The sequence below is a fragment of the Zingiber officinale genome, chromosome 7B (assembly GCF_018446385.1).
Source record: "Zingiber officinale cultivar Zhangliang chromosome 7B, Zo_v1.1, whole genome shotgun sequence".
Taxonomy (NCBI): Eukaryota; Viridiplantae; Streptophyta; class Magnoliopsida; order Zingiberales; family Zingiberaceae; genus Zingiber; species Zingiber officinale.
The window spans coordinates 41,583,089-41,596,483 of NC_055999.1; the positions used below are offsets into that span (position 1 = coordinate 41,583,089).

At 36.9% G+C, this 13,395-nt stretch overlaps 1 protein-coding gene across 2 annotated transcripts; it reads left to right on the forward strand.

Annotated features, from left to right (window-relative positions):
- Positions 1-6,224: 6,224 nt before the first annotated feature.
- LOC122005698 (glycine oxidase-like) lies at positions 6,225-11,348 on the forward strand. Of its 2 annotated transcripts, XM_042560820.1 has the most exons (9): positions 6,225-6,646; positions 6,729-6,878; positions 9,024-9,238; positions 9,364-9,434; positions 9,533-9,692; positions 10,089-10,260; positions 10,498-10,653; positions 10,756-10,844; positions 11,026-11,348. In XM_042560820.1, the coding sequence occupies exons 1-9, from the start codon at positions 6,325-6,327 to the stop codon at positions 11,119-11,121; spliced, it is 1,431 nt and encodes a 476-aa protein (XP_042416754.1). In that variant the 5' UTR covers positions 6,225-6,324; the 3' UTR covers positions 11,122-11,348. The 2 variants fall into 2 exon arrangements, with proteins under 2 accessions (XP_042416754.1, XP_042416755.1); XM_042560821.1 differs by lacking the exons at positions 9,364-9,434; positions 9,533-9,692.
- The last annotated feature ends 2,047 nt before the right edge of the window (positions 11,349-13,395 follow it).

Here is a 13,395-nt window from a genome sequence, read left to right on the forward strand (position 1 = left end):
GCAGGCACATAACAACATCATCCAACTCTAATACAAGCCCAGAGGGCAGAGATAGAAAATAAGTCCCTACAGCAACAGCAGCAACCTGTGCTCCATTGCCTACGCGTAGGTCCACCTCGCCCTTCGCCAATGCCCTACTATTTCTCAGCGCCTACACATTAGTACAAATGTGGGATGCACATCCGGTATCTAATACCCATGATGAAGAAATAGATAGATTGACTTCTATAACATATATACCTGAAGTGGAAGTCTCACTTCGCTTCTTCTTAAGATCTTCCAGGTACACCTTGCAGTTCCTCTTTCAGTGCCCGATCTGACCGTAGTGGAAGCAGGTAGCATCCTTGGCGACCCCTCCTTTAGGCTTCAGTGCCTTGCCTTTGCCCTTGGCTTGGGACTTTCCTTTGCCTTTGGGCTTGCCCTTGCCCTTGTGTTTTTGAACCATCAGAATAGAGTGGGGCTTTGCCTTCTTAAGGTTCAGCTCAGTAGTTCTTAACATGCTAAGCAGCTCGGGCAGTGGCTTGTCAATTTCATTCATATTGTAGTTTAGAACGAATTGACTATAGCTATCCGGCAAGGATTACAAGATCAGGTCAGTGGCCATCTCTTGGCCAAGCGGGAATCCCAACCTCTGTAGATTTTCTATGTACCCAATCATTTTGAGCACATATGGGCCTACGGGAGCCCCATCTGACATCTTGCACTGAAACAGTGCCCTAGAGATCTCAAATATCTCATGCCTCGCTTGTCCTTGATACAGTTGACGAAGATGTTCAACCATATCGTAAGCGCCCATTAACTCGTGTTGCTTCTGAAGCTCAGAGTTCATGGTTGCGAGCATTAGACAGGACACATCTAATGCGTCATCTTGATGCTTCTTGTAAGCATCTTTATCTGCTCGCGTGGCATTGGCAGGAGGAGCCTCCGGAATGGGCTGCTCCAGAACGTACAGTTTACGTTCCATGGTGAGAACTATTCCCAAGTTCCTGTACCAGTCCAGGAAATTTGCTCCGTTGAGCTTGTCCTTCTCAAGGACTGAACGCAGGGAGAAGGAGTTCGTATTCGACGTCATGGTTATCTACAACAGAAAAATGTAGAAAATAAATATCATATTCTTTTAAATCATTTAATTAGGCCTTTAACTAAATGATGCTCCCATTGAATTCTATAATTCATGTGGGACAAGATCCACATCATACTAACCCTTGAGTTAGCTTTGGCTAATACGCCCAAGATTTAGTATGATCGGTAGGTAATGATTTACCAATTATATCTCTATGCAACTCTTGTTTATAGGATCATTATCCGCAGTTATATTAAGACTTGAGTTGGCTTTGGCTAATACGCCCAAGAATTAATATAAATGTGATTTATGTCCTATCTTTCCAACCATTGGAAGAATGCCTATAGTTGTACTCGATCCAACTGAGTTAACTAGGAATACTCAATCTAATTGAGTTTGTATTCGCCCATGCGTTGATAAGCGGGACCAAGATTGTCCCTCCGTACCCTACCAAGATAATATATGTTGCTCTGCTTTGGCAGATTCAACAACACATGTGATCGAGGTAGTGATAGGTATCACAGCACGGTAGGCATTAGAGTTGACGTGATTTAGATCTAATCTAAACGATGATGCATATCATATACTCGATTTAGATCTAATCTAATCGTGGGGTGCATCATGTGCACGACTTAGATCTAATCTAATCGTTAGGCACTAATTAATTACTTAATCATGCATCACATATACACAAGCAATTAATTAAATTAATTTGTGATTAGTCATGGCCCTACTACGATCTTCTCAAGCCAATGAGAAGATCGGATGGTCAACCTAGGGTCAACAGCTTCTTAAGCTCCTCCCTTTGACCACCTTGTGTTGCTCGCGCCCTCCTCGTAACTCCGTCTCGAGTGGACCTTCCACGGCTCCAATTTTGTACATTACAATTTTAAAACTCGAGTTACATTCGAGTCTAAACTAATTTACAATAAGAATAAATAGAGAAAGACACGACGCGCAGGTCGCGTATCAAACAATATAGCACACACAATCACATGACGACACGCAGGCCGTATTATGAAATACAACACAAAATATACCAATCTAATTGGATCTTTTTGGCCCATGACTATCACAAATTATACATAATTCTAAATTATGTATTTTCTATAATTTTCTGTAATTTTAATACCAATTTTTATAATTTTTACGAGTAAAAATTCCTTGTGGTCCCGTTTAGCGATTTTCGGGTGCAATGGCGGAACAAATCCCCTTGCGGGGCCAGGGGCAGCGCCCCTACCCGCGATCTAACCATTGTGAGTGTCCCTAAGCGATCCAACAACGCCTTAGCCCGCTGTCCCAAAAAGTTTTGGGGCGAAACCTTGCCGTTTCGGAAAAAACTTCTCGGTAGTTTAAGCCTACAAGTGTCGAAACACTTGTGCTTCGCTTCTATGAGAAAAATACCCATAAAAACTCTAAAAATCATAAAATTACAGAATATCACAGAACCTATATTTTTCATAAAAAATCAAATTAAACTCGTACAAGTCTTCGCACGTGGCTCTGATACCACTGTTGGATTTTTCGGGCCACGAAAACTGCTTTTTCGCGTCGCGAAAACCCCGAAACCCAAGCCACGGATCCGTGCGAAGAATAAAACTTTCGAAATATACGAGTACGAGTTTACTAACCTATAGATCTACACTAGAACTATATGTTAAAGAGATTTACCCTTGATGTGCGACCTTCGCGAATCCCGCTCGTCCAAGGTGCCGGATCTCGAGAGTGTCAAAATAGACACTCCTCTAGAAGTATCCACACGAACAAGTAGGTGGAGAAAAACCACACAAAAGGTGTGCTAGCACCTTTGGATGGTTCGGCCAAGATAGGAGGAGAGGGAGAGAAGGAAGAGCTTGAGGAGGAAGAAGAAAAGAGAGATACACACAAAAATGAAAACTCCTCCTCAATTGCCTTGATGTGGCCGGCCACATTAGGAGGTGTAACCCCCTTCACATTAATCACAATTAATGTGGAGGCCATTAAAATGAAGAATTCTAACCTCTATGAGGTGGCATCTCACTTAAGTAATCATGATGATGTGGAGCATCATCATTGGTCCACATCTTGCCAACTCACTAATGATGTGGTATCAAGTCAAGTCAATCTTGACTCTTCCTCTTCCTCTCAAGTCAAGTCAAACTTGACTTAATCTCTCTCATGGATGATCTAATCCAACCATTTAATTCAAGCCAACTTAATATAATGAATCTAATTCATTTAATTAAATTGATTCAATGAGTCATAATCTAAATTAGACTCATTGAACACATGAATCAACTTGAGTCCAACTCAATTAGCCCAATTAGGATTACTCTTAATCCAATTTGATTCATCAAATGAATCTAATCCTCTTGGTTCATCATATGAACCTAATCTCCATCTAATTGTCCTTAGTGTGTGACCCTATAGGTTCTTGTAACGTTGGCAATGTCCCTAAACCCATTTAGGAGCATAAGTAATGAGCGGTATCTAGCAACACATCATTACTACCCAAGTTACAAGAATGTTGAGATTCAACATCACCTTGTGACTACTAATTGTGACTCCTCACAAAATATGACAAGTGTCCTTCTATCCAAGACATCTAGATTGATCAATGTGAGGCATAGACCGTATCATCCTCTAATCAATCTAAATCTTGAACTTCAAGTAGACTCACTAAATCAAATGAGCTCAATATCTCATATTGACTCATTTGGGCATGACCATGCACTTCGTGGTCTCACTCTATCAAGAATATCGATGTCGCTCCCGTCTTATAGGAGGGATAGATCCCATCTACATCACTCACATCCCTCTGCATAATTTGTTACATACCCAGTAATCGCCTTTATAGTCCACCCAGTTACGGATGACGTTTGACGAAACCAAAGTACATAACTTCTTATGTAGGGATCCATGGTGACTTCAAGTCCAAGGACTAGTAGTTATACTAATAGCCACATGAGAAAGTATATGACACTCATATAACGATCCATGATACTTTCTCATGGCGGGTCATTCAGTATACATTCTCCAATGCATACCCATGTGTCAACTTGATATCTCTATATCCATGACTTGTGAGATCAAGTCATCGAGTTGACCTACATGTTAGTCTTGTCGCATTAACATTGTCCCTGAATGTTAATACTCGACTAGGAATGATTAAGAGTAATGTTCCCTATATCATCTCACTATCGGCTCAACTAACCGATTGATATAGGTGAGAACCTTCTACTTAAGGACGCTATTATACTTAGTTTATTTGGCACCAATACAAGTAAGTATAATAACAAAAAACGAATGTCTTTATTTATATAAGAATATGATACAACAAGTCCATAATACAATCATCAAATGATTGACTCTAGGGCTCTAACTAACACGTGCCACCTTCAGTCGACATCTAGTCAACGTGAGCGTCACCTTCCCAGTGTCCGTCTACTCACTCTCAGATAGGATCAGAGGTGAAGAAAGATTTACATTCATGATTGAAGAATCGGTACGAACACTTTTGTAAAGAAAACATCACTACATACATTTAGGACTAATAGTGTTTGGCAGGAACCATACATAGTGATGTTTTCTTTGCAAAAGTGTTCATGTCGATTCTTCAGTCATGAGTGTAAATATTTTTTCACCTCCATCCGGTAGATGAAGTGGTTGTGTCCTGTGATGTCTATAAAGTGATGTAGATAAGGATAATAGTCCTTGATTATATATTCTCCTTGGATTTAAGGTATTTAATTGTTCGTTAGAAAAGGTATCTAAATTATGTTCAATGTCTATAAGTCCTTCTAATTGATAAGTAGTAATATTTGTTGATGACCTCTTGGGAATCACAGATAAATTTCTATTTGGTTGGCTTAAAGTTTGTGATAATCCAGAAAAATTTTTAGTTTGCGTATTTGTTCGTAGATCCATTTGAAATGAGGTCTATATATATAGTTAAAATAATATATAGAAAACTAATAATAATAATAAGAAATATAATTATGATTTGAATTATTTATTAATTTTTATTTTTTTATTTTAAATATAATAAAACTTATTATTATTTGGATATATTTATCGTGGTTAATTTGAACACGAAACCTGGTAAAATAATTTTGTTTCATAATAGTTTAGTGTATCTTTATAATTTATGTCATTATTACTCACATCGCTTTAGAAAGGAGCCGATGGAGGAATCTAAGGGTATTATATAATTATAGAATCTTTTAATGAGTCCTTTCGTTGTCATATCTGTATTATGTTAAAGGTAAAAAAATTCACATATTTTTCTATTATCAAAAAAATCTCTTAATAACTTCTTACCAGTCCCGTACATTTTATTATATATATTTTTCATTTTTTTTTTCATATTCTAACTTATATAAAATAAATTTTTTCTACTATCTAAATTCACAAATTAACATAACATAAATAAAAACATTTAATGAAAAAATAAAAAAAAATTAAAAACAAGAAACAGCTCCCTAGCTCCCTCCCTGCATCCATGTCAAACGAGAGCCATCTCTCACTAGAATTGTACCTAAATCAAGTATTCGTGAATAAGTTTAGTATTTAGTATGGTAAGAACTTGTTTATATTCGTTCAATATACATAAAATTAATTAAATAAATAAGTTTGAACAACTCGTTAAACTAAACAAACAAACTTGAATACATATGTGTTCAGCTCGTTAACGGTAAACAACGTCCGTGAATAATGATTAAAACAACGTTCGTAAATAATATTCACGAACCATATTTATTAATAAAACTTTTATTAATATGTTAAATAAATAATAAAATAAAATAAATAAATAAGTTTGAATTATTAAACTTAATAATTAATCAAACAACTCAAAATTTCAAACAATCAAATAACTTTTAATTAAGAGCTCGATAGTATCTAAATGAATTAAGTTCAAGCCAAGTTCGAATTAAGAGCTCGATAACATCTAAACAAATTAATCTCAAATCAAATTTCAAATACACTTAAACTCATAAAAAATAAACTAAATTATACTTAAATAATCATTTTAAAAATTTAATTCATTTTAAACTCAGCTTAGCATAACTTAACTGAATTTAATTATTTTATTAAATAAACTTAAATACTCTGAAAACTCGGTTCAGCACGGCCCAATGCTCTAATACAATTGTGTGGATGTTCTAATACATTCTAATTAAACCACAAAACTAAAACTGTCTCAGCGCACTCCACGGCGGCCGGTGGTGAAATTAATTAAACAGATAAAATATAACGAAGATGAGAGTGAATCAGCGACGGTGATGACGATGATGGAACCCATCGCCCGCCCTTCCCCAAACCCTAATCCCTCAATCCTTTTCCTTCGCGCCTCATCATCGGTCCGCCGCATCTCATCTTTCGCCGCCTCCCGCTTCCCCTTCGATCGGTGGCGATCTCGCCCTCGCTTTAGAGCTGCGCCGCCCCGATCCGCCGACGCCTCGCTTCCAAAGTCTGAGCACGATGTCGTTGTCGTCGGCGCTGGGATCATCGGCCTGACCATTGCACGACAGATCCTCGTTGCTTCCGACCTCTCTGTCGCTGTCGTCGATGCTGCCGTTCCCTGTTCCGGCGCCACAGGAGCGGGTAGGTTTTTTCCTTCTTCTAGAAGGCTGAAGGCTTTGATGAATGTAAAGGCGCTTACTTTGTTTGCGTCGCGTGCCGCCAGGGCAAGGGTACATATGGATGGCAAACAAGACGCTGGGTAGTGAGACTTGGGAGCTGGCGGCAAGAAGCAAGCAGCTGTGGGAGAAATTGTCTGAGAGTATAAGAGATCAAGGCAAAGACCCTGCTCAAGTGTTAGGTTGGAAGAAGACAGGTATGCCTCTCTGAATATTTTTTTTAGTCTCCGTAATGCAATGGCGAAAATGTAAATTTTGACTCTGTTTAGCCTTTGACTTAATTATCTGGATATAAGTTAAAGTTTTAAATATAAAATAAAGGTTTTTTTTTTAAAAAGACTGATGTGAATGTTAAAAATTTTATTATGACCATTGTTGTATGATATATCGCAAAATCAAAATTGGTATCCTGATTGTTCAGTTACGAAGGCTCACTAGGGAATGGAGTCAGCTTGTATTGTTTGTCTAGAAATTAACAAAGGATACAAATTGAACATTCAAGAATGATACAAGCAAAAGGAATTTAGAAAAAAAAAAGATAACAAATTGAACATTCAAGAATGATACAAGAAAAGGAATTTAGAAAAATAAATAAAAAGATTATAAACGACGGGAACTTAACTAGCATCAATCACCTAAACTCCGAACCCTTTACTAAAATAATAGGGAAAATTTTAACTTTAAGTTGATTTTAGTGATTATTAAATTTTTTAAAATCTTTTTCATCATTATACAAGGAAGGTTAGTTTACGTTTTCAATGGGATCTTTCCCTGTTGTACTTTACTTCACTTGCAAAATGCTTCCTGCCTTAAAAATTTCCATTAAATTTTGTTCCTCATTTCCTTGCTACCAAATCATGTTGACCACTAGTTAACTTGACAGTGGCAAACAGAAAAAGATTTACAAAGTCTAGTCAACAAAAGAACAATTTCACAACTAATAAATATCCATCACATCATAACTATTGACTAAATAAATCTTGGTTATTTTCTAAAATGGAGGAAAAGAAGATCTCTCATTTTTTGAGATTTTTCGTATGTGTGGAAACTTATTGCATCCCTAATCACCTCTTAAAGTGGGAGTGTAATTGCAGGTTCAGGAGATTTCTCCCTGTTATTGATTATGCCTCGTGATGCAGCTGTATGCTACAGCTAAGCCTCTATTCTGTATAGTAATTGAAGAGCCATTTCGACTCAAAACTATTTGATTGTCTTAAACACTTCCAAATCACAAACTAAGATCAACTTTGGACTCTCCTAGGAATGCATATTCTGTCTTAGTTTGTGAATTGGAGTTTGATGTGGGTATTTTGGGTATTAGTTAATGTACATATTTTGGAAATTTCCAAACAGGGATTTGTGATTAGGGAAAAAAAAATGATAGTTAGTTGCACCTCTGGGAGTTTTGCAAAATAATAATTATTACAATATTATTTAATTTATCATACTATTTCATGTTTGTGTTTAGTGTAATTTTCATTTATGAAAGTCATTAAGGATTGTGTTTATACTATATTAGTATTTTATTATTACTTTTTAAATGACAAGTTGTTACAATTGTAATGTTTCGATGTTTAGGGATTAAAAAAAAGCTTTAACTCAAGTTATTTATGAAGATGGAAGATTGATGAGTAAAATAATGGAGAGAGAGAACAACCACATTAGGGTTATAGACTTATGAAATTTTTGACTTTGAATTAATAGTGTTAAATTGTTCAGTGGTATTCTTAGCAACTGTGGCAATAACCTATTTATTCATTTCATGAAAAGTTTATGGTAAATGTAGCAAGAAATATAGGTTAAAGAAAAAGACAGAAAATACTTAGTGGGATTAACCAACACCCGTTAGCACTCCAATGTCTACTAATACAGAAAATGGAGAAACAAAGGTCATAAATCTTGAACGTTCCAGTATAATGTTGATGTGGGTTCAATTGAAGGATCATATCCCCACATCTTGCCGATTGGAGAAAAAGATGTTTAGATGAAGATCTCTTAAGAAAGAAGATTATGTTAATTCCTTTGAAGATCAGCTTGTCAAAGTCGTATTCAAATATCATCAATTGAAAGTGTCACATTAGCAAGTTTCTCACCTTCTTAGTGTCTTATTAGTTGTATTTCTATGTGCCAAACTTTTGTCTATATTGTGTGACAAATTGGACATTGATTATTATCAAAGCCCCATCTTCAGGAGAGAATTAGAGTTAATATTTGCGTGTTATTGTTTAGTCTCACGTGTTGTATTATGATGTTAAGTGTTTAAGAAAGTGATATATGCATGAGTGTAATAATAGTTGTTTTACAAGAAATATATTATTCATTATGTATACTTCATTTAATAGGAAGCTTGTTGGTTGGTAGAACTCAAGAGGAGAGGTACATGTTGAAAAAAAGGGTCAAGCAACTGAATGAATCAGGGTTGAGAGCAGAATACTTGTCTACATCTTCTTTGCAATCAAAGGAACCAGCACTGGAAATTGGAAAGGAAGGTGGAGCTGCTTTTGTACCAGATGATTGCCAACTAGATGCCTCTCAGACAGTTGCATTTATTGAAGAGGTAAACTAATGCTACTCTTGTGCCCTCTTTTGCTAGCTTTTATCCTCTATATGCTCTTGGTGGAGATTTTGAAGTATGTCATGTATCCTTACCTGGTTTTATCTTTATTTGTTTTCATGTGCTAGGGTAATAAACAATTCCTTTCACATGGTAGATATGCCGAGTTCTATAATGATCCTGCCCTTTCCCTAGTAAGGTGGACATTTTTTTTCTAGGTTCATCTGATAGTACTGATCCAGTTTAGTTTCATGGTACAGCAACTGACATGCTTTGGTCGATCTTATAACCTTGCAGCTCTGCATCTGCACAAATAGTTGGCATTCAAACATTCAAGAGAAACTTGTATGCCAAAAGAGCTGTTGTCATTGCTGCTGGTACTTGGTCGGGAACCTTGATGCAAAATCTCTTAGTACAACCAAATATTTTGCCAAACATACCTGTCATGCCTAGAAAGGTTATATATGAAATTACAATCCCTTCATTATTGTTTCATGCTGTAATTGCCTAGTGATAGTGTCAAATTAACAGTTCCCCCAGTGGATCTAAAATTTGGGCTGTTCTGGTAAGGTGAACTGGAACTTGGATTGTGAGAACAGTATGTTAGATTAGACATTAGAAAAATCCTACAAAGCAATCTATGGTAAGTGTAACAGAAAGACAATATTCCTTATTTTCCTTAGCTTTTTCTTTTGTGTTACTGATTATCTGCTACAACTACATTTCCTTGTATCTAGTAAGTAATAAATAGTAAGGTAGCAGATCCATGGGGCCGGCAGTAGGGGGGGCTGTTAAGGTAGCAGATCTACCTATTTTTATTAAGTAATAAATATGTTTCCCCTTGTTTAACTAGGGATATCTTATTGTGTTGGAGAACTTCAATAAGCTTCATCTAAACCATGGGGTGATGGAGGTAGGATATCTGAATCATCACAGTTCCGCTTCAGGAGCAGTTGAAAATTATCAGAGCTTGCCATCCATATCAATGACTGCCACTTTAGATGTCAAGGGGAATCTTCTAGTTGGTAATTCTCGGAACTCTGCCTTTGGTAATAAGTTTAAATTAGTAAACCATTCCAGAGGAATCAAAATGTTTTAATTTGAAAGCAGACAACGCAGACCACTTGGGAGTTGGGATTTGTAAATTCTATATTTTCATATTATTTCTGAAGGATTCCTGTGTGATTGTACATCTGAAGTTACCTAAAATCTCCTCTGATATTAAATGTGCATTAGAAATTGTTTGTGCTTGGTCTTTGTAGGGAGTAGTCGGCAGTTTGTTGGATTCAACAGAGAATTGGATGAATCTATTGTTCAACAGATATTGGACCGAGCAGGGCAGTTCTTTCCTGCATTGAATGCTTTGTCTCTTGATATTAAAATTGGCAAAAGGATAAGAATTGGACACCGTCCTTACAGTAAGCTTACTTTCTTATACATCCAACGCCTGCTCTACACAAATGCGTCTAAGTATATGTATATATACATATAGTATATTCCAATAAATCTTTCTTTTTCAGTGCCTGATGGGAAGCCTGTCATAGGACCAGTTCCTGGTTTCCCAAATCTTTTTCTTGCGGCTGGACATGAAGGATCCGGCCTTTCTCTGGTAGTCAAGTTAAATGAAAATGCAATTATTTCTTTCATCACTATGGAACCAGCAATTAAGCCTTTCTTTTGAAGAACATGATGCATGCTTAAAAATTTATTGTTAGTTTGCTCAACGTGCATGCTATTTCGAGTTCAGAGAACATGTTAACAGTTTTCAATTGGTATGGTGATCTTTTCAGGCATTGGGCACTGCAGAGATGGTTACTAATATGATTACTGGAGATTCTCGAACTATAGACCATAAACCATACAGTGTAGAAGGCAGATTTTGTTGATCATTTATCGCCAATAAAGCAGTCGTTGTAGTTGGTGATGCCTATTGTGAATGAAATCCATCAAGCTGATAAGGTGAAACTTTTGATGAATTTTTTTATGAGATGGGAAGGTTTGTAACTTGATTAGGATTTTTTTTTAATTTTATTTTAAGGGAATCGACTTTGCATGATTCCTTGACAAATTTATCTTCAATCATAAATCAAAGTCTATCAATATTGACATCAAATCAAATGTGTTTTAATTTTTTTGATGATACAGATTATGATAAGTCGATCTGTTAAATGAAGGAGTTAGGATTGAGAAGGATGAGAGAAGTATATAGTTGGACGAATATATAATTAATAATGATTGACTAAGTAAAAGATTTTTTGAGGGCGCTTGATTATCGTCTGATTGAATGCCAAGCGAGAGCCAATGCGCTTATATATGCTCGGCTGAGTAAAGCTAGATCAAGTGTAAGAATACTTAGTTTTATATACGGTTCTCAATATGTTATCGGTCGATCGAAGTCCGAGTGAGCACCCACGTGCTCATATATGTTCGGTCAAGTAAAGTTCGATTGAGTGTAAATGTATTTAGCCTTATATATGATTCTCAGCATGTGCTCATATACGCTCAGTCGGACAAAGTCTGTCCAAGCATAAAGACATTTAGCCTTATGCATAGTTTCAACATATCACCGGTCGAGCGAAAGCCCATCGAGCATCCATGTGCTCATATACGTTCGGTCGGACAAAATTCGTCCGAGTGTAAAGGTACTTAGTCTTATACATAGTTTCAACATATTACCAACCGATCAAAGGTCGAGCGAGCACCCACGTGCTCATATACGTTCGGTCGGGTAAAGTCCACCCGAGCATAAAGACACTTAGTCTTATGCATAATTTCAACATATTACCAACCGATCGAAGGCCGAGCGAGCACTCATGTGTTTATATACGCTCGGTCGGGCAAAGCCCGCCCGAGCTTAAAGACACTTAGTTTTATGCATAGTTTTAACATATTATCAGTCGATCGAAGGCCGAGTAAGCACCCACGTGTTCATATACGCTTGGTCGGGCAAAGCTCGCTCGAGCTTAAAGACACTTAGTCTTATGCATAGTTTCAACATACCACCGGTCGAGCGAAGGCCGAGCGAACACTAATGAGTGCTTGCACATGCTCGGTCAGGTAAAGCATGACCGAGCGTAAAGACATTTAGCCTTATGGAAGCTCGTAGTATATTACCGGCCGAGCGAGCACCAATGAGTGCTTGCGCGCGCTTGGTCAGACAAAGCTCAACCGAGCATAAAAGCATTTAGCCTTATGAAAACTCTTAGTATATTATCGACCAACCGAGCACTCATGTGCTCGTATACGCTCGGTTGAGCGGCCGAGCTCAGAGACGCTTAGCCTTATACATCTTTCAGTATATTATCGGCTAAGCGAGGGCCAAGCGAGCACCAATGTGCTTATATACGTCCGGCCGAGTAAATGCCTGGCGAGCGTTAAGGTACTTATATGTGCTCGACTGGGCAAAAGTCCTACCGAGCATAAGTCACTTACCTTTATAGTACATTCTTGGACGGAACATGCTCAACAAAAGAGTTCTTATTCAACAAAATAACATCATATTAGCCTTACTCACATCCATACATCACAGACTCACAATAATAAATAACAAACTACTACAATTAGAAGCTCAAATTAAAAATACATCCAAGACCACATATTTATATGAAATTATAAACACTATAACAAAAGACTTAAGTAAACTCTCTACTGGAGTCATAATCTCTCGAAAGAAACCAGAAAAATATAACTTTTTAACCTATAATGAGCCAAACACAATCTAGAACCCAGCCTTTTTCAGGTTTCTCACAAACAATAAGAGGACAAATGGAAGCAAATAATAATTCCTGGCTAGATAATATCATAACACAAGGGAGAAATAGTACTTCAATAAGTACATATCAACTAGAAGACTTAATAGATGTTGAAAGTAATATGATTATTTTCTCAGATAGATAATTAACAACTTTAAATCTAAGACGATTATATAACCAAGGATTACTAAACTTCTCAACAACACTTTATAGACATCATAGGACGCAACCACTACATTTACCAGATGGAAGAGAAGAACACTTGACTCTCATGACCACAGAATCAGCAAGAGAATTATTACAAAGAAAGCATAGCTATATCCATCTAGGACTATTGGTAATAGGACTTAGAGGACTAACAAGAAAAAGGATAGGGGCTAAAGTATTCTTAGTCCTCTATGATTATTG